At 46.1% G+C, this 18,990-nt stretch overlaps 1 protein-coding gene across 1 annotated transcript in view; it reads right to left on the reverse strand.

The window, feature by feature from the left end:
• The window catches only part of CCDC186 (coiled-coil domain containing 186), a 1,219,714-nt gene that overhangs the window by 232,790 nt on the left and 967,934 nt on the right, over window positions 1-18,990 (reverse strand). The window contains exon 13 of the mRNA XM_069611867.1: window positions 17,751-17,831. Within this exon, the coding sequence (XP_069467968.1) occupies window positions 17,751-17,831 (81 nt within the window). The remainder of the gene's footprint in view (window positions 1-17,750; window positions 17,832-18,990) is intronic.

Here is an 18,990-nt window from a genome sequence, read left to right on the forward strand (position 1 = left end):
CGTCTCGCCTCGTTCTCAGGAGTCGTCGTGCACTTGTGCTGTGCCTTTGCCTTCCTCGCTGCTGCCGCCGACACCACCGAGTCCGGTGTTGGTTGGGAGGATAAACAGTTGGGGGTAGACTCTGGAGCCTTAAACTTTTTTTCTAGGCGTCCTTTCACTGCTGGTTCTGAGAATGGGTGTCTCATTGTCTGCAACCCCTCTTTCCATACATGGTCCAGTATTGGTATCGAGAACACCGACCTCCTTCTCTTGCCCATGTGGTCTAACAAAAAACAATCCTTTTTCTGTTCTTCTTGGGACAGACCAAATTCTTTGCATGCCTTCTCCATCATAGAATGGAATGACCCGATGTCGTCCGGAGGGGACGGGTGAGCTGGGCTTCTGGGGTTTTCCAACTCCGCCTCTGACTCCCAGGTAGGATCCCTGGAGGGGGATAATGAGATATCCGACATGGCCCCCCTGTCGGACTCCGAATCTGGCAGCTCACCTTCCTCCTGTGCCAGTGTTGAGATTGGCGTGTGTGGGTGCGTCGGTTGACGGGACGGGCCCGGCTCGTCGACGAGTGACTGTGGCAGGCTTGCCTGGGGTAGTCGCTGGTCCAACAACTGCAACAAGGACTGAAGCGTGGACAGAATATCCAACGACAAAACCGATTGAGGATTGAGGAGAGGGGCAGATACCGGTGTAATGGAGGCCCTCGTCGACGACTTGTCAGCCGCTCGTAGCCCTAGCTCTGCTGGGCCAGCAACTCTCTCGTTCTCGTCCTCCGAAGACAGCAACATAGCTTGTTCTTGGAGCAAAGGCTCCGGGGGGGTCGGGTCAAAGACTTCAGGCCTCCAGGCCTCCTGTAGGATCCCCGTCGACGAGGCCCTCGTCGACGCCATTGTCGACGGGACGGTGGATGCCCCCTGTGCAAGTGGTAGGGAGGCGGTCGATGACTGGACCGCCGTCGACGACGAAGACTTCGCAGGTGGTTTTGGCGGTCCCGCCTTCTCCACACTGTGCCCACTTTCACTCGACTCTCGACTCGTGTTCGATCTGTGATGATCGCCAGAGGAGGATTTCCTTTCCTTCTCATGCTTTTTTGATGAGGATGATTTCTTTGCCGAGGAGTCTCTAGTGGAGTGACTTCCAGACGACTTTTTCCGACGGTCTAGATTTCTTCGCCGGCGGTTCTGACGAGGCCGCTCGGCGCAATGTTTTCGCCGACTGTGTGGAGCCCACCTCCGAGGGGGGGTATGCCCCCGCTCCATCATTCAGCCATGCCACCAGGCGTCGGTTCCGGTCTTTGAGGGTTTTTTGAGAAAACCCCTTGCATATGTCGCAGGTATCCGCCGAATGGTGAGGGTGGAGGCAGTATATGCAGTCCATATGTCCGTCACCCTCGTAAACCTTTTTTAAGCTGCATGTCGCGCATGGACGGAACAGCGCTTTACCTGACACAGAGGACATTATTACTCGAAATCCAATGATGCAACCTAGTACAAAACAGTAGGACAACACAAGGAGATCCCACTACTTTGGAGACGGTTGAAAATCTGAAGGGGAGCCGCGGGGGCGGGCCTCTTATACTAGCACGGCCTGCGGAGCATGCGTAGGCGGGTCCTAGAAGGACGTAGATAGGACACAAAAGTGTCCAAAGTTTTCCTTTGAAAAAGGCTATATATGTGTACTGAGGGGTCCCAGTCTGACGACGGGGAATATTCTAAGCATGTGAATCCATGAAAGATCCAATGCTGGAGAATATTAAAGATAGTTTGGGTTCTATAGGGAGCAAAATTAAGCCTTATCCCGTTTCTATTTTTAGAGACTCGAAATCAATTTCATCCAAGAGCACACTGAGTTCTGCCAGGGCAGCTGCTGACCCTGCACTATACAACTTCTTGCAATAAGCAAAAAAATTCATTATCTCGGCATCTATCTAAGACTGGTAATTTGGACTTCACTTTAGCCCTGAACATATCAAGAAGTTTCTTATTTCCAACTACCCCAAAACCAATAACATTTGCCTTCTCACTCCTTGGTCTAATGGCATAACAAGTTACATCCCCCCACCCCCAGAATATAAGCATTCAGAGAATCTGAAACCCAGATCAGTTTAAGCCCTCATTAAATAAAATACACCCTGTGCTTGTAGTCATCCTACTAAATGTTTATTCTGTCATAAATTAAGCTCAATTTGGGGCCTGTTGCCAGAAAGAGATAAATCTCCAAAAAAGTCAGTCAACTCAGAGCGATCACATATGGGAATACCCTCAACCAAATTGAAAGGAAACATGTTCACTACCATGGGGTTGATGCAGGAATTAGCAAATATGATTTCTTGATAAACAAGAAAACACTGCTCTCAAGTTGAATATGTTGTACATATATTAAGCGCGTAGCTTTCATGATGGAAGCGCCCATGTTTGAATGATCAATACCCTACCCAGGTCTAAGACAAAGTTAACATACCTACATAAAAAGAATATTTGACAACCACTCAATTCCATGGACAATTTATCACAGAAATTGGGATCATCCTAATTTGGAGAATAAATTGATTCTACTGTAAATGACAATCCATTTGTTAACTGACAGGGCCAAAAACTCATGCAGCTTCAGATCTTAAGAGTATTGTTCATAATTAAGATGGTTACGCCTTGCGACATTGTGAAGATGTTTTCCCATTTAACAGATCTTGCGCCTCTAAAAAGGCCCTATTCTTATACTCTAGATCTGTCTTGTTGGGATGCTATGTTGAGCAGAAAATGAGGCAAAATTAAGCAGAGTTGAATTTGTTTGCCTATATTTAAGCAGTTTATGTTCCAGTTAGCTTTGCCAATCTCTTTCATAAGCACCTTAGAATCCTTCTCAATATGATCTTATATTGCTGTTATGGCTTAGCCTCAACCTCCCAGAAATCTGTAAACCCCCGACCCTCTTCCAGACCTACCTCGCCTCCCGCCGCCACTCCTCTCAAGTAAACCTCCACTGTCCAAAGCATTCATGTGAGGAAGGTTTTCCAGGGATATCTCCTTTGGAACTCGGCCCCACCGTCACCATAGAGAACAAAATAGAAGACACCACCACAATACCGGACTAACAAACATCTGTGACCTTTTTTGCTACCACTTCCTTACACCTTCAAGTGGCATGTGTGCATAATAAAGTGCCAGAGAAAACCCCAAGTTGGAAAATTGAAGATGTAGAAGCATTGTTTACTCAGTGTCCTCTGACATGTCCCACTTAACCTAGTGCTTCCAACAAGACTCATCTGATTGTGTTGAAACTAAGGGCCTCACTGCATGTTTGGAAGTAAATACAGCCAAACTTAAATGCCGTTATCGCATGCAGTAATACCAAGCTTCTGCATGATTGAGAGTAATGTAGACTTTAAATATTCCCCACTGTGGCATCCTTTTGGACTCCATTGGGGAAACCCATAATAGTACACAATGTTAAAATATGCACTATATAGAAATACTGCATGTATTGCAGCTAATACAACATTTTTATTGAGACACAAAGGAGCAACATTAACATCTTTGGGATTCTGGAAGATGAGGTGCTGGCTACCAACAATTCATCATTTACCCGCTCATTAAGTCGCTTGTCGGGGAGGGGGCGGGGGGCTTGATTTTTGAGTTTCTCTCAGTAACGGCAATGAGTGCTCACAGGTTTCCTAGAAACAATGACCCTTAGAAGGGAAATGCTACAACCAATTATCGTACATTTTCTGTCCTTACTCTGTGAAAAGGGCAAGGTCACATTTTGTAGCTAGCTTCATTCATTTTTCATCTTACAGGATGAGAGTCCTCACACTACTCAAAGAAGGTGGGAACTCAAGTCCAAGGTTAATTTAAAATTAATGTGTGTGAAGTTTTTTTATTTTTACCAGAAATTGATGCAACTGAAGTTTACTTGGCAGAATCGAATGGTCTTCTCTACTAAGAAGGAAAAATCCTTCTTAGCAAAGTTTTGAGCAACTAGCAATGGGAGAAATCACCTCAAACCTTGATGACTCAGCTACTGCTACATTAACCATTTCTTGGTATCCTCCTGGTCCATTCCTGTAGTTGCTAAAGCCTTATTAATGTTTGGATATGTGTGATGAACGGTCTTTGTTGGATTCAGTAGTATTTCTTACTAAGGAGTTTTGAAATGGTTACTCAGCATAGTGGAAACTGCACACTTTATTGTTTAAAGCGCAGACCGAAAGCAGCAAAGCGGTGTACAGAGTGTGGGTACTGAGCATTTGGACTGGCCTCTGAACAGTAGTGCAATACTGTAAGGTCTGTGCGTCGGCATTGCGTCCACTGAAATTAGTCATTGGTGAAGTTTTTTTGAAAGGGCCATGTTTTGAGAGATTTGCGAGTCCAGTGTCCTCTTTCCTCCATACCGATAGGACGTCCCACGGAAAAGGGAAGGGACCAGAGCCTGTTACAAAGCAGCCCCTTCTAGTATTTTCTTGCACAGGCATGCTAGCCACGCCTCTGACCAACCAGCAATCCCTTTATCTAGTCAGACTTTTATGCCTATTAGTGAAGGAGAGCGCATGCAGAAAAGGGTACTCAGGACTAAGAATAAAGTTTTCAGAACGGCGAGTAAGATTTTCACACTCATCCAGTCACCCTTTACTTGATACTGATGGGAGATCTGAAAGCATCCCTACTAATTGGGTAGTGTTAGGGAGAAATCTCATTTCTGTGCTAATTCCGTTAAACCTTACAGACCCTCAGCTCATATGCTAGACTTTAGGAATTTTTAATGTTAACCCTGGAGGGAGCGAGTCCTTTTTCTCACTCTGTTTTTGACCTGATTTGAATTACGCGTTTCCACTGTGTACTCAGGAGATGCACGGCCGGCCCATATAGGTGAGGTTTGCTCCCAGAGTACTTTAAGACGAGATAGCTGCACCTCGAGATGGATGGGGGTGCAGATTTTTTACTCCAACACCAATCAATAAGGACATCTCAATGGTTTGGCAAAGGGAGTCCGTTTAATGACAAGTACAAAAAATGGGGAATCAAAGCAATCAGCAGTAATGCGATAGTCCGTCTCTCGCTGCAACAAGCTTCATATAAAGCATAACTTTTATACTCAAAACGCATCATAATTGACGTCTAACACTCAAAAGTTAACATGCAATTTCATTGGTTAGGAAAAGTTAACTTTAATATAGGTGCTATATCTGTATATGGTAACGGAGTGAGGTGATTGGGTAAGTACTGTCAGGTAGGCGTCTAAGCCCTTCCTTCAAAATTACTACTATAAACGTCACAAAATGTATGACGTCCCATTGGTTCTACTACTATCAGACCCTAGATTATTTGTTCCATTGTGATTGGGTTGGCACCAACCCCATGCATACATTTCCACTTTACTTAGCAGCATGCAGAATGGTCAACCAGGTGCAGGGTGCCCCCTCAGCTACCCGGCCTTCCTCCAATTATGGTTACAATCAATCATCTCTTCAACAACAATGTGTCAATTTTACTGTGGTTCGCCTCGAAACTGCATCTTCTGTCTGGAAAAATTCTGATATCTCTGTCTGGGCGGACGCGAAGCGTAGGTGTGAACTCGTGCTTCTCCTTGCTCGGATGGTCACGTGATGCGGACACTGTGAATTTTCCTAGCTTCTCTCAATTTGTGTATTTAATTCTTATTTGGCTTGCTACCTGCCTACGCTTCCTTATCTTGACCTTTCAGAGACAGGACATTCTGTTCTTAAGTTTCAATTAGATGTAGCTACTGTTCGTTCCTTCTATTGGTATGACCTTGACTCTCTTGGCATGAGTTGCATCTGCTGTGTTTCGATTCAGCCATCTCTTCTCATTTTGCTAGAATATGAGTCTTGTCTTGTTTGGCCTCTAGTAACCCGAGTTGATTCTGCTTTTCATGTAAAGTGGAATCGCACTTACAATAATCTGCTTCGTTTTGAGGTAGATTATGTACAATGGCGCTTGCCGCGCTATTCTTCTACTTAGCATAGCAAGCCACACTCTTTTCTTACTTTCTTGCGGTTTCAAGCATATGCACAGGCGTTAGCTGGTTGAATATCTTCATCCTGCTTACAGCTTAACGCTTACGCTTTGACAGCTTTCTATCACTTTAAGCTCACAATCTCTTTACTCATGGCGTTTCGTCTCCTTGTGTCATTCTTAGTTTGTCATTTGTTCTATTTGTGAGTTCGTCCGGGCTCTCGTGACGTCACCATTCGTCTTCCATTAAGACCTTTTTGGTTTCTTCCGGGACGGTACTTAGGCAATCTTCATTTTGTTTCATTTGCTGGTAGGGTTTTCTCAATGGATACCTTACTGTCCATGGTTGTCTGGTTATTGGTACTTCAATAGGTGTAGCTCTTCTGATGGGTACTGAGCAGAGCCCTACTGCAGCTGTCTGCCCAATTTTACCAGTAGGGCCTGGGTACCTATACAACTGTCCGAGATCCACAGTGCCTCCTTTAACCATGCAGTGCGTACTAACAACTGGAGCAGTCTAGCATCCGGTGTGAGGTCATCAGATAGCCACATTGCCAAGTGGCTCATATGAGCAGCCAAATAATAAAGCTCCATTTTTGGTAACTGCACACCCCCATCTCAATAGGGTAAACAAAGTGTCAAGTGCCATCCGGGCTGGTTCTAATCACAGCATCTAAAGTGTGAAAAATGCAGCTGCTATATAATAATACACATTAGTGAAGGCATAAAATATCCTTGGGAGGATGATCATCTTAACTATGCCAACCTGACATATGATGGGAAAGTGGTGGCTTAACCATGAAAATTAATAGATCTCTTAACATCATCCAATGCCTTCAGTGCATTACCAGCATGCATTTCCCTAGGGCTGTGCACTATTCGTATGCCAAAATATCTAAAGGAGCGAGTCTCCCACTTCATTCCCAGGTCAGGTTGATACGCAAACTCATAGTCCTGATAGCCCGCTAGAGGGAAAATAGATGATTTTTGCTTCCTAGATGAGATCCCTGAAAGTTTTGCAAAGTCGTCTAACACGGCAAGGATAATGGGAAAGTTCTGCATTGGCTCACAGATACAAAAGCACATCTTCATAGAAGGACACCAAGTGTCAGACCCCTCTGACCTCCATGCCAGCCTCAAGGTATTCCTACCGTAAATATACTGCCAGGAGTTCCAAAGCCAAAATGTACAGCATCAGTGATATTGGACACCCCTGTCGTGTCCCTCTTTGTATAGCCCACAGTTCAGACACCTGTCTGCCAGATTTTAGTCTAGCAACCAGTTGTGTATATAATATTTTGACCCAGTGGATAAAACCCTCACCAAACCCAAAGCCCTGAAACGCTGCACACATCCACTTCAAGAAGACAGAGTTGAAGGCCTTAATAGCATTGAGGGAACCCACAACATGTAGGGCATCCCTCGAGTTAGTTTGATCAACAATATGCTGTAATCGATATAGATTTAGTGAAGTACAGTGACCAGGCACAATACCCGTCTGGTAAGCATGGATCAGAGTGTTTATTACTTTGCGTAGTCGTCCAGGCAACAATGTGGCAAGCAACTTGGCGTCACAATTCAGCATGTCTAAAGGACGATAGGACTTGCATCTTTCAGGAGGCTTCCCAGGCTTAGGAATGTGAATCACCATCGTTTTCCTCATGCTGGGTGGTAGCAAGCACTTCTCAAAAGATTCTCAAATACCTCCAACAACACCGGGGCAAGTGTGGAACAGTATTCTTTATATAAATCAGCCGGGAGTCCGTTGCTACCCAGTGTTTTACCAGAAGTGAGGCAGGTAACAGCCTCCCACATCTCCTCTGCCATGAAGGGGTGTTCCAAAGAAAGGGCCAGATCTGGGGCAAGCCTCGGAAGCCGGATCAAGGAGAATGCAAAACAGATCTCCTCTGAGTCAACCAACGTATCATGTCTGTACAGCTGGGTGTAAAAGACAGTTAAAATATCACTTATAACTTCCTGGGATCTCCACGGGGCACCACACTCATCATGTGGTAGTTCTAGATCTCTCCCTCTTGCATAGCCAAGCCAGCTTCCTCCCCGATTTATCACGCTCAGCATGCCTCCTCGCCACCAGCACACTGTGGTCCAATTTACACAGTGTATCCCAAGCTTTGGCGCATTGTAATCTCATCCCAATAAGGTCTGCTTCCGTCCGAGGCCCCTCAGAGTGTAGATTCCAATATGCAAATTTCGTCCTCCATAGATTCCAACTCGCTTCGCAGTTTTTCTTTCTGCATACCCCCAGCCCCTGCTATCATTTCCCCTCCGGCAACCACCTTCAGGGCTTCCCAGGTTGTGCCCCAGCCATCAACACTTCCCACATTAAATTGAAGTAACTGATTCAAGGAGTCCTGCATCTGTTCCCTAAAGGAACCATCCGTCAGTGCATCGGCAGGCATGCGCCATGTCAGTATATGTGACCTAGGCCCTCTGCTCTTCCATGCAACCAGTAACGTAGAATGGTCAGATATTGATCGCCCTGTATTTTCTGCACCAATAAATTCTGTAAGGTGATCAATCCCAACAAATAATGATTCTGGTATGCAGCCCATGGGGAGTCGAGTAAAACGAATAACCCCATGTGTTCGGGTGCAGTACCCTCCAAATGTCTTCTTAAGTTAGTTCAGATAGTGCCACATTTAGTGCCCCAGTAGCAGGCGAGACCCCACCCTGCAGGTGGGCAGATCTATCTAGCATTGGATCCATGACACAATTAAAGTCTCCCCACCCACCTCCCCACACAGGAATAAGGCATCCTGTCTTGAAACCGTCAGCCACACAGCGAGCGTATGTGAGCCGGTCTCTAGTGGTTAGGAAAATAAGAATTCACAATACACAGCTCATGATGATCCATAGAACCATGCACCATCACGTACCTTCCCTCTGTGTCCGCCTTAAACTCTAATAATTGGAATGGGACCCCCTTATCTATCCATATGAGTACTCTCCTAGCATACCTAGGATACGTAGAGCCGGAAACACACCCCGCACCCTCCGCATCTATCTGCCACCATCTCCTGGTCTGCGGGCAACAATAGGGTTTCCTGTAATAAAGCGATGGCTACCTTCTTCCTACGTAGCTAAGAGCCCACGCGTTTTCTGCGCATATATGAACCCAATCCTCTTACATTCAAAGTCAGAATTCAGTGACGCCATAAGTGGGATACAGTACCCCCTCCATTAATCCCAGCCAACCTGTGTAGCGTGCTCCCAACTTAGCCGATGGCCACCCTGATTTCACACCCCCCGCCATCCTCACCCACTGATATTTGCCTCCTAGCATGAACCCCTGTCATACTTTTATTCCCCTCATTTGGCCATGCTCAGCGTTTCAGCAACAGTGCATCCCAAGCCGTATAGAACAAACATAACCGTACCATAACAAACAGCCTTCAAACCAAGGGCCAAAATTAGACCCAACAGTAGTGCACCATTCAGGTCTACCAGCACCTCCAAAACCCTTTGGGCCATTGGGCACTGGAACAGAGCATCATCAACAGGCCAGTGCCAACAATTGTATCGGGGGTCGGAGAGTCTCACCCAGAGGTTAGTGACGCCCAGCTCCCATCACCTCGCTCCCATAGTCTGCGGGTAGTAAAGCAATTTTACCATCCATGGTGCCCTTAATTGCAACTGTTAAATTGTGGCAAAAAGCTCCATCTCCCGGGCAGACCATTCTCCCCCATGTGTCAACTGGGCCCACCAACACAGCTGGATCGCATCAAAGTGTCAATTCAAGCCGCAACAGACATCGCAGATCATCAGCGTTCCATTCGTAAGCGAGAGCTCTTCCTTCAAGAGGGTGAATGGTTCCTACGTCGTCCTAAGAAACATAGAAATTACACCTTTATCAGCTAGAGGCATATCAGTTCCTTCAACCAGCATTCCGTTGTGGTCCATCCACATGGTCACTGGCGCTGGGCTATCAAAAATGTGCGTCTTACCATTGTGCATTACTTTAAGTATAGTTGGGTACATGAGCATATATTTAAGGCCCATCTGATGCAACATTGCCTTTGTGAGAACAAACATTCCTCTTCTTTTGCACCATAGGCGTATGATCAGGATACACTGCAATCTCAGAGTAGCCCTTCCGAATGTTCCCACCTTCCCTGGAGAACTGCAGCACCACCTCCCTGTCCCTCAAGTTCAAAAACTTTGCAATGACAGACCAGCGATACAACCTGAGGGGGGGGGGGGGTGGGGGAGTTGCGAAGTCCCCTCTGCAGGCATCAATTAGCTCTCTCTATCGCAAAATCCTGCGATAGTTTCCCAGGGTACACTTCCTGTAGCATCAGGGTCCCGATGTAAGTGGTTGGGTCCGTGCCCTCAATACCTTCTGGCAGGCCAAGTATGCAAATGTTGTTCCTGCGTGACATTTCTTCTGCACGCAATTCCATTGCATCATTTTTCGTCTCTACAGTCTTTAGGCTTACTCCAAATCCACGGTAGCTGTAGCAGTCTCATTCAGCAGTGTCTCTTCACTTGTGACTCTCCACCAACAAACGTATGTGCGTCATGTCGCAGGAGTTGTACGTCTACCTTCACTTCATCAATCCTATTTACCAGTGAGGTCCGTAAAGCAGCAATAGCTGTTGGGATATTATCCTCCTGAGTATCTGGACCCGCCTCCAGGACCACCACACCTTCTGGGGACACAACTGCGGCAGTATCTAGTTGCCTCCCCTGATTTGTAAACAAGTCCATGATCGTGCCTTTGTTTTTCTGTTCGGTGGACGGCATGGCAGAGAAAGTGTCTGGGGTGTAGGTCACAACTCCTGGGCCAATGCCATAGATGGTGTGGGAAGTATACTTCTAATAAAGATTATCCCAGAGAAATGTCTGCTTCTTCCCAAACAGTAGCATATAAAGTAGTGTCACAGCGACCACAAAAAGACCAGTATGTTCAGCCAAGAGGGATCTGCATATGCCGACAAACTATAAGTAACTTACAGGCAACATGGAAGGCAGCACACAACCTGTGATATAGTTATGGAGCTGCAGCAGAGTCCCCAGTGGTGTGCACTTCCAGAAAATCACATACCAGGTTCTCATCCCAGCATCCACCTATACGACTTGATGTAGACACTTCCCTGGGCTCAAAGATGAATGGGCAGTTCGGCTACCACCTAATTATAAGTATCTGTGTACCCAAAAGAGTACCTGGCTGCCTTAGGTTTCTTGCTGTGAACCCAGCTCCAGTTTCACCTGCAAGCCGCTCATGCCAGTCCCTTGCACCGCTGCTAGCGATGCCAAAGTCCCTGCCAATCTGCAGCAACAATCATGTAGACGAAGACCTATTGGTGCCTGTCAATGCATATGCACGTGCAACTTGCAAGTCCCAGTAATCCGATTCTCTAATTCCAGCAAAGCAAATGCAGCAAGTTAGTTCATGCCCCAGCAATGCATGTCCAGCTGCAGTGCACACAGCTATCAGAATAACCAAGTTTCTCTCCTGGGACCCTCCAATTCCTCCTTGCGCCCTTCCTTCAGTCAACAATGTTCGTCCCTTCCACTCCTCCTACGTATCTCAGCGGAGGGGACCCAGCTCTGCACTGGAGCATCCAGGCAGCAATCACAGGGTCAGGAAGATGGATGTGCACTCCAGGCACCCATGACGCCTTGTCAGGCCAAGGGGAGAAGCGCCTGAGGTCGTATACTGTGCCGCGGGATTGCGGTATTTGTTCAAGGTGTCCACTCTCCTCCACCCATCCGTGTCAGCTCCTGCATCCCTCACTCCTGTCCACAAAAACAAACGGCGGTCGTGTGGCTAGCCCCTGCCACCAAAGCCCAGCAAACTGCAGGATCAATCCAGGGACGCAGCATCAATCCAAGACAACGATCAGGTACAGGAGATCTCCCTTCGCTGACACGGCAGCCATCTTATGTCATAGCTATCCATTCCTAACCAAGGATTTTCTCGACTCTCCCGGTACAGTTTCAAAACAGAGCTGCACCAGGCAGAGAGCAGCTGGTATCAGGAGCAAACTCCAGTGGGCCAGCAGTCCCTCAGCACCCCCGCAAGCAGGATCATTCACAGGATCAGGGTGAGAGCTCAGGCAGATCACGCCCTCCTTTGAATGAGCGCTAGCCACGTCCCTGCCCCCCAAAGGATATATCCTCGTTAATGTAGAAGTTAAAGACTTCTTTTTGTAGACATTTTGGTTAAGTTCTCAAGACCACCTTATCCGTAGGGTTCTTCTGCACTTCGGGATCTGTAATTGGCTTATCCAGTGTGCCAAAGTAACGGCTACCAAAAAGGATGTTTTGAGGTTCACCCAGCGTGGACAAAGTCTCAAATAGTTTCTGTTGGGGATATGTTGTAGGTAACTTCCCCCCATATTGTATAGATCCCAAACTGTTTGCTACTGTTTTTGAACTTGTCCTGACATTTTACGGGAAGTGAAGCCTTCAGCTTTGCTTCCCTGGCCTTTTGTTAATTTTGTCATGGGGAAACTGATCAGTCCTTCGGACTATCACTACTGGGAAACTGTTTCCCTTTTGTCTTTTTACCTTTCTTGGTAACTTTTTAACGGCATCTTGCAACGCAAGGCAGTGGGAATACTTTTGTATCAGCAATACTTTGTAAACTGTTGTCAGATTTTATTGGGGGGGGCGGGAGGATGTGCCTAATCTCATAATCAGGGCTTGGTTACTAGAGGTAAGAGCTGCTGCCACAGGCTAAAGTACATAACAAACTAAGTGAACAGAAATCCCCAAAAGGTAAGCGCTCCTTATTAGAAAGTAATGCTACCACAATTTTATCACAATGTTATTCACATTTAATTGGGCACAGTTTGTTCAAACTAAAAATTCCAAGAAAAAAGAAAAAAGAAACCCAAATTGATTCACATAGATTTCCAATAAGACATTATGTCCAATTCAAATACAACACATACATTAAGTTGTGCATAGTGACATCCTGAAAATTACCAAAAAAACTTAATAAAATGATAAATTATTCTAAGCATATAATATGCTATTATAAGATTTGCAAATCTTTGGCAAATCTTACGATAGCATATTATGTGAATAACATTTAAATCAAATTGTACCAGCATTGCTCTCTAATTAGGAGTGCTTGCCTGTTGGGATTTCTACATACCTTTGTATTACCCCAGGCTTTTACACTTGTGATTTTGTGGTTACTTTCATATGTGACTAAAGACAAACTGGTGGCATCAGACACGTTTACCCTATTTGCATATTTTTAGTGTGCACATTTGCGTTTACCTCGTATGGCTACTAAACGTGGCGAGTGCCCCAATATGGCAGTGAAACGATTTTTCACTTGTCCTTTTAGCCATATCGTTGTTTGGGCTTCTTCCTGCTTTCTCAGGTCAGGAAAGCTGCTGCATTCGGATGGCTAGTGATGCCTTATGTGTGTGGCCCAAGAAGTGGGTGGTACTATTTGGTCCCTCTCCACATCTGTGGTGCCAGAGAGTCTGGGTGTTGGGCATGACTGAAACCCATGCTAGTTGCTGATTGGACCACTGCCGGCTATTTGAATGGTGCAGATCCTTACCATTGGTGGACTTGTTTCCAGACAGAATATATGGTCAGAAAGAAGAGGACTCCTGCAGCCATTTATTCAGATCAGCGTTGGAGCCAAGGTTCCTGTGTAGAAGAGCAGCTGAGTTTCGACCCGTGGGCGACTCCCGAAAAGGCCTGGCATTCCTTCCTGCGTTTGGCCCGGTGGAGGCCTGCTGGATTACATGATCAGTGCTTTAACCCTTGGACTAATAATGGACCCCATTATAGAAAAGTAGAATTGGATCCGTCAACCGTAATATATCATACAGAATGCTGGATAACTCATCTAGACTTCTCCCCCTGCGTGCATGATACTTCTTTGCACGATTCCTGACCACAGGCCACCTTCATTGAATGAGATACTGAAAACAGCTTCGGTCTTGATGAAGGCTGTCAAAATGAGCATGTCACTCATCCACTATCAAGGCCGAAGCAGTTGTGTCGACAACTCTAGGAAATGACAGGGTTAACTTATAACTCTGCTTAAATTGACCAACTGATGTGGCAGCTATGTTCATACGATCCGAAGAAACGGTCTTTATCCAGGCTCACCCTGTTCATTCCTCATATATATATAAACACTTGATTACCTAGGTAGATCAGGGAATTGCCAGGCGCCCCTTTAGATATTTCAGGTCTTGAACTGCGACTGTCAATATGCCTGCCGTCACCCATGTGCTGTAGCCGTCGCTGGAACTTGACTTCCCTGTTTGGTCAAATGTCCTGAAGAGGTCTGCATCGGGGCCCTGTGCAATTCTTCTTTGAAAAGGCTTGCAATCTGCTCCTGGAACTGAGCAGAAGAATCCTTGTACCCACAGCTCCTGGGCATCTTCTACTGGATCTAACGGTGGGAAAACCTACCTCCAGTCAACCTGCCTAGTCACTAGGGAAAACTGGAGTCGTGGAGGGGGTGGGGGGTAAGTAATTGCAATGCATTCACCTCCCCCCAGTTCCCTTTAGAATAAACTTTGGCTATTGATTCCATTTTTTTTATAGCTTAATCTAAAAGCTGCATCTAAAAGATAGGAAAATAATGTAACTGGCAAGTAACATTGTTGAAGTATCTTCTGGAAACGTTTCACCACCACAAAATGTCTCTCTTCCTATACCTGTCCCCTCTCCTAAGAGGATGCTTTGTGACTTTTGGGTGCAAGGCCCCATACATCATAGGGATTGGACTGGTTTCATTCTACTGCATCACTACTTACCTTCTCTTAGTTATCCAAGCTATTGCACGCATTCCTAAAAACCTACTGTAACTGTATATATGTTTGATAATTGACTATTGTGTGATGTAACTACTGCTCGATTCACTTTCCTAGGGTTTGTTTTTGGGCCTATAATAGAGTATTTTTGTACTTTCCTGTCTAAATTGAATTAGTGCGTGCTTCACTGTGTGGACTCATTGTGGACACCTGACCCCATTTACTTTCTCCTGAGATTAAGCCTTGACCACTCGCCACGTTTACCTTGATTGGGGTTGGCTAACGTCATCACTATAACTAGGGTGGCCTCCTAAAATCTGTATACCAGGCCAGATTCTAGAAATCCATCTTAACAGTTTCTGCATCAGAGCTGACAACACTACAGTTAGATTCCAGGAAGCATGAGGGCTCCTCCTAGGTAGATACAGCCTGCAACGATTGAAATGTTCCTTCACAGTCAGATTTGACAGCAACCACGCTCTACATTTTGGGTTTAAATCATCCCCTTCTGCAGGCAAGTAGGTCCTTCACAAACATACAGATATGTTGTTTTCCACTAGACACACTGTGGCTCTGTGACCCTTTGACCCCTACTCTGAATGGGCAAGCAGGTCCTGTTGTTGCCTTGGAAATGGCTGACAAGCTTTTGGCTGTGAGAGAGTGGCCTTTTTCTCTCTTTTGCCAATTCCTCATCTGTACTGGGATGGAACAGAGTGACCCCATCTACGGTCAACTGACATTTTCCTGTACTTGCAACAGGTGCTTTGTGCTTTTTTTAACCAGCTGCGTAGGTGTAGGCCCACGCATATGCCGCTGGCCCAGTGTCCCCATGTCATGCTGCAGACTCCAGCAAGTCATGTGTTACTTATTTGGCTTCTCACAATCCAATGAGGAAGTGTGATGTCTTTCCCATCATCTGCTATCTCCCACCATAATTTATTATTGCATGCTGCCAGGACCTGGCAAAGGTGGAGGGCACTGTTCAGGTAGACTTTCTCCCATACATTTCAAATGTTTTTTCCTCATTAACCAAAGGCAACTACTAGCACCTGCGTACAAAGAGGATGGACTTTTGCTGTAGCCAGTGCTGTAGACACCATCTCAGAGTGGGCCGGAGGGGTTGTTCCTTGACCCAGCCATTCAGTGTCACCGTGTCTATACTTTTAGTCCAGTTTCTCATCCACATGTGCCCCATTGTGTGGTTTCTCACATATCCTTCTTGCTTCAGCAAATACATCTGGCTGGAGAGGAATGCCTGTTTTGTCTGGCTTCCTGCTAAGGAACTCAGCCAACACTCCGGTATCCATTGGGGCCGTAACCGATACTCCTGATCCTCACTTGCACTTGTGGACTTAAAACACCACAAGGCGCCAGGTATCTCACTCCCCCTAAACTCCACGATCACACTTCCCATGTGCGAAATGTGAGCAGTGGCAAGAGTACAGTTCATGCCTGTCAGGAAAATTCTCCTTCCCATGTCGGGGTTCTGTAGAATGCGCACAGGGTGTTGCACTTTCTTGCGCTTATATAGGCTCATGCCCTCCTGGCCAGTTATCAGAACTCTGGGAGTGCTGGTGCTGCCAGTGCAGTCCGAGGACTTTCACCTCCCGCGCCGATGACCAGATGGTTGCAGGGTACAGCACTAGTCCCACTTGGGCCCTTGTGGCCTTCACTGGTGTGCCTGGCCAAAGCAGGAGGGAAAGGGTCTGAGTAATCCCTGCCGCGTCAGCTCAGCCCCAAGAGGCTGTCCCTTGTAAGGGGTTCCCTTGAAAATTAAAGTTCTTAAACTTTCTCCTAGATTTCACTTTCCCTGCAAGATGTCTTTGATCTCTTACAGTTCCTGTGTCCAAATGTCTCCTCTCAGCACATTAGTCTGCTGAGAAGAGGTCTACCTGAAAAATATCTGTAAGCATCGGAAGTTTGCCACATGTGGGTCTGCACCAAACAACACACTAGGCAGTATCTGTGAGGGTTGGCAGAAGAGAAACGTGCGGGACAACGCGCACAACACCAGAACCCATTGAGCATGTGATAAAAGAGGATTTTCTCCAAATGTGATTACAACGTTCCGTCGCTGCTGCGGGTTGGTTTGGGCCCGTCTGATGTAGAGAAAGTGACTTTCAGTTGGGTGGGGTGAGACCCGGAGCTGCCCCGCATCGCATGGCTTGCGTGCCCATGCAAGGAAATTCTAGCAAAAGCGGTCATGCAATCGGCTCTGGTTCAGTCCCCGTTAAGTGGAACGTCCCATCAGTATGGAGGGAAGGGGATGAAACATAAAAGTATGACTTGCTACAATACGCTAACCTTGGTCTGATCTAGGTATCAAGGAAGTTTGAAGCAAATAATGTTACAGTTGGTATTACAATGCATTGCAAGAATGAAACTTACATATTAGCATGTTATCGATCCTCAACACCTTAGGTGTGCTAATGTGCTTTTCGGACACATAATGGAATTAAACATACTATTTTGGCACGCCTGAAAGGCACAGTGCTGATGGCTAGAAGAGAACATTGATTGCAATTGGCCCCCATGTCACATGAGTCACCATCAACCAGTTCTGGATGCTTAGCCAACAGAACTTTACATGCTGGTATTGAGACTTCATTTTTTCCTATAGAAGTAAGAAAAGCCAAAACCGGAAGGTGGCTGTTATAACGCAGCGCGTAAGCAGCCAATTCTTGCAACTGAATCTGGCTGAGAGTGCTACTAATTTAATCACAACTTCACCACAGAAAACAAAATGATGCCATTAACGGTTGGAAAAAAGAAAAAACAACAACACAATTAAGCAAAAAAAAAAAAGAAAAAGGAAGATCAAGCACGTGGCAAATGGCCCCTACTGTTTCCTACATGCCTGGTTCAACAGGTGATGTGAGAGTGTCCACTGAAACAGCAGAACGGCAGTGGTGTGGCATTGAGAAAGTAACAAATGTAAATGTAACAAATAACGAATAGAACACAGCTTAATACCCCTGCAGAAGGTGGTGCCAAAGCAAAGAAATTAGATCCTGGCATTGTAAAGTACCTGATGAGCTAGAACGACTTCCCATGCTGCTGACCTCCTTATCATAGTTGCCATTTTCCATTTGATCCAATTTCTTTCGTGCTGTGGGAAGAAAAACACAAGTGTTACAGAAAAGAAACTGAAGCAACTGAACAACTGCCAGAAAGGTAGATTAAAAGTAATTTCTCCCCCCAGAAAAACCAGCCTGCTACTTCCCACTCAATTGAAAAACCCTGCCTGTCTAAAACTGGACATGCGTTTCCATGTCAGTGGTAAACAACTCTACCTTGTCTTGGGAGGATAGCTTGCATGCGTTGGAAGCAGGATAACGTGGAGAAACACAGGTTCGATCCCCGGGTCAGTGCCTAGAAACCGCTGGGTATTAAGCGCGTTATAAATGACCAATTACAATTACCTCTCAATCCCACAAACCTATCGGGATTCTAGTGTGAAATCATTTACACTAAATGTGTACATTATTTTCCATTTGAATCCTGATCTAGTTTGAACTCATCAATTTTTATAAGAGATGTCATGAACATCTGTCCTGTTTACAGCCCTGAAGGTCTAGAGCTTTGCACCACTAATCTATCCCTATGAAACCAGGTGTCGGAAACGAACATGAGTGTGTGAGGTGGAAGCAGTGGCAGCCGCCCTGGACACTGGGAGAAAGGAGGGAGTTGAGGAAGAGTCTCGTCAAGTGCTGGCCATCAATGAAAAGAGACAAACTACAGATCCCAAAATGCCCCACGAAATACTGCATCAGGGGGGAGGCACACCGATGGGTAAAGAAAGGAGAAAAAGGAAAGGGAGAACCAGGTTTCCTTACGTTAAAACCGCCCGAACACAAACAAAGTACAGGGTTAGCCCACAGTGGAAGGAGCAGGAAGGAGGTGGGAAATCTGAATCAGGTGTGTTAAAACCGTTGCTGAGAACACATGGGGCTGATTACGGGGGAGGGGCCGGACAAGGATTAAATGCAACTCCAAGAGACTCAGGAGGCGTTTTATTTTTCAGGAGAAGCGCGAGGCGAGAGACGCCGCACCCGAGTGGAGTGAGGCCAGCCAAGAATACGAGTGGGCTTACTAGTAGTAAGCGGAAAGTTCACAGATTGACACCGTACCCGGACCAAGGCTCAAGACATTCCAGTGGAGAGAAACGGCCACCTAAGAAGAAGGATTCAGAGTTGTGAAGTGTGTACTATTGACATTTTGTTAATTTCGTTTTCATGGCCGGCGGACAGGTTGCAGGGTGAAAAGCC

This window comes from Ambystoma mexicanum, chromosome 8 (assembly GCF_040938575.1).
Source record: "Ambystoma mexicanum isolate Mex_15411 chromosome 8, UKY_AmexF1_1, whole genome shotgun sequence".
NCBI classification, from domain to species: Eukaryota; Metazoa; Chordata; class Amphibia; order Caudata; family Ambystomatidae; genus Ambystoma; species Ambystoma mexicanum.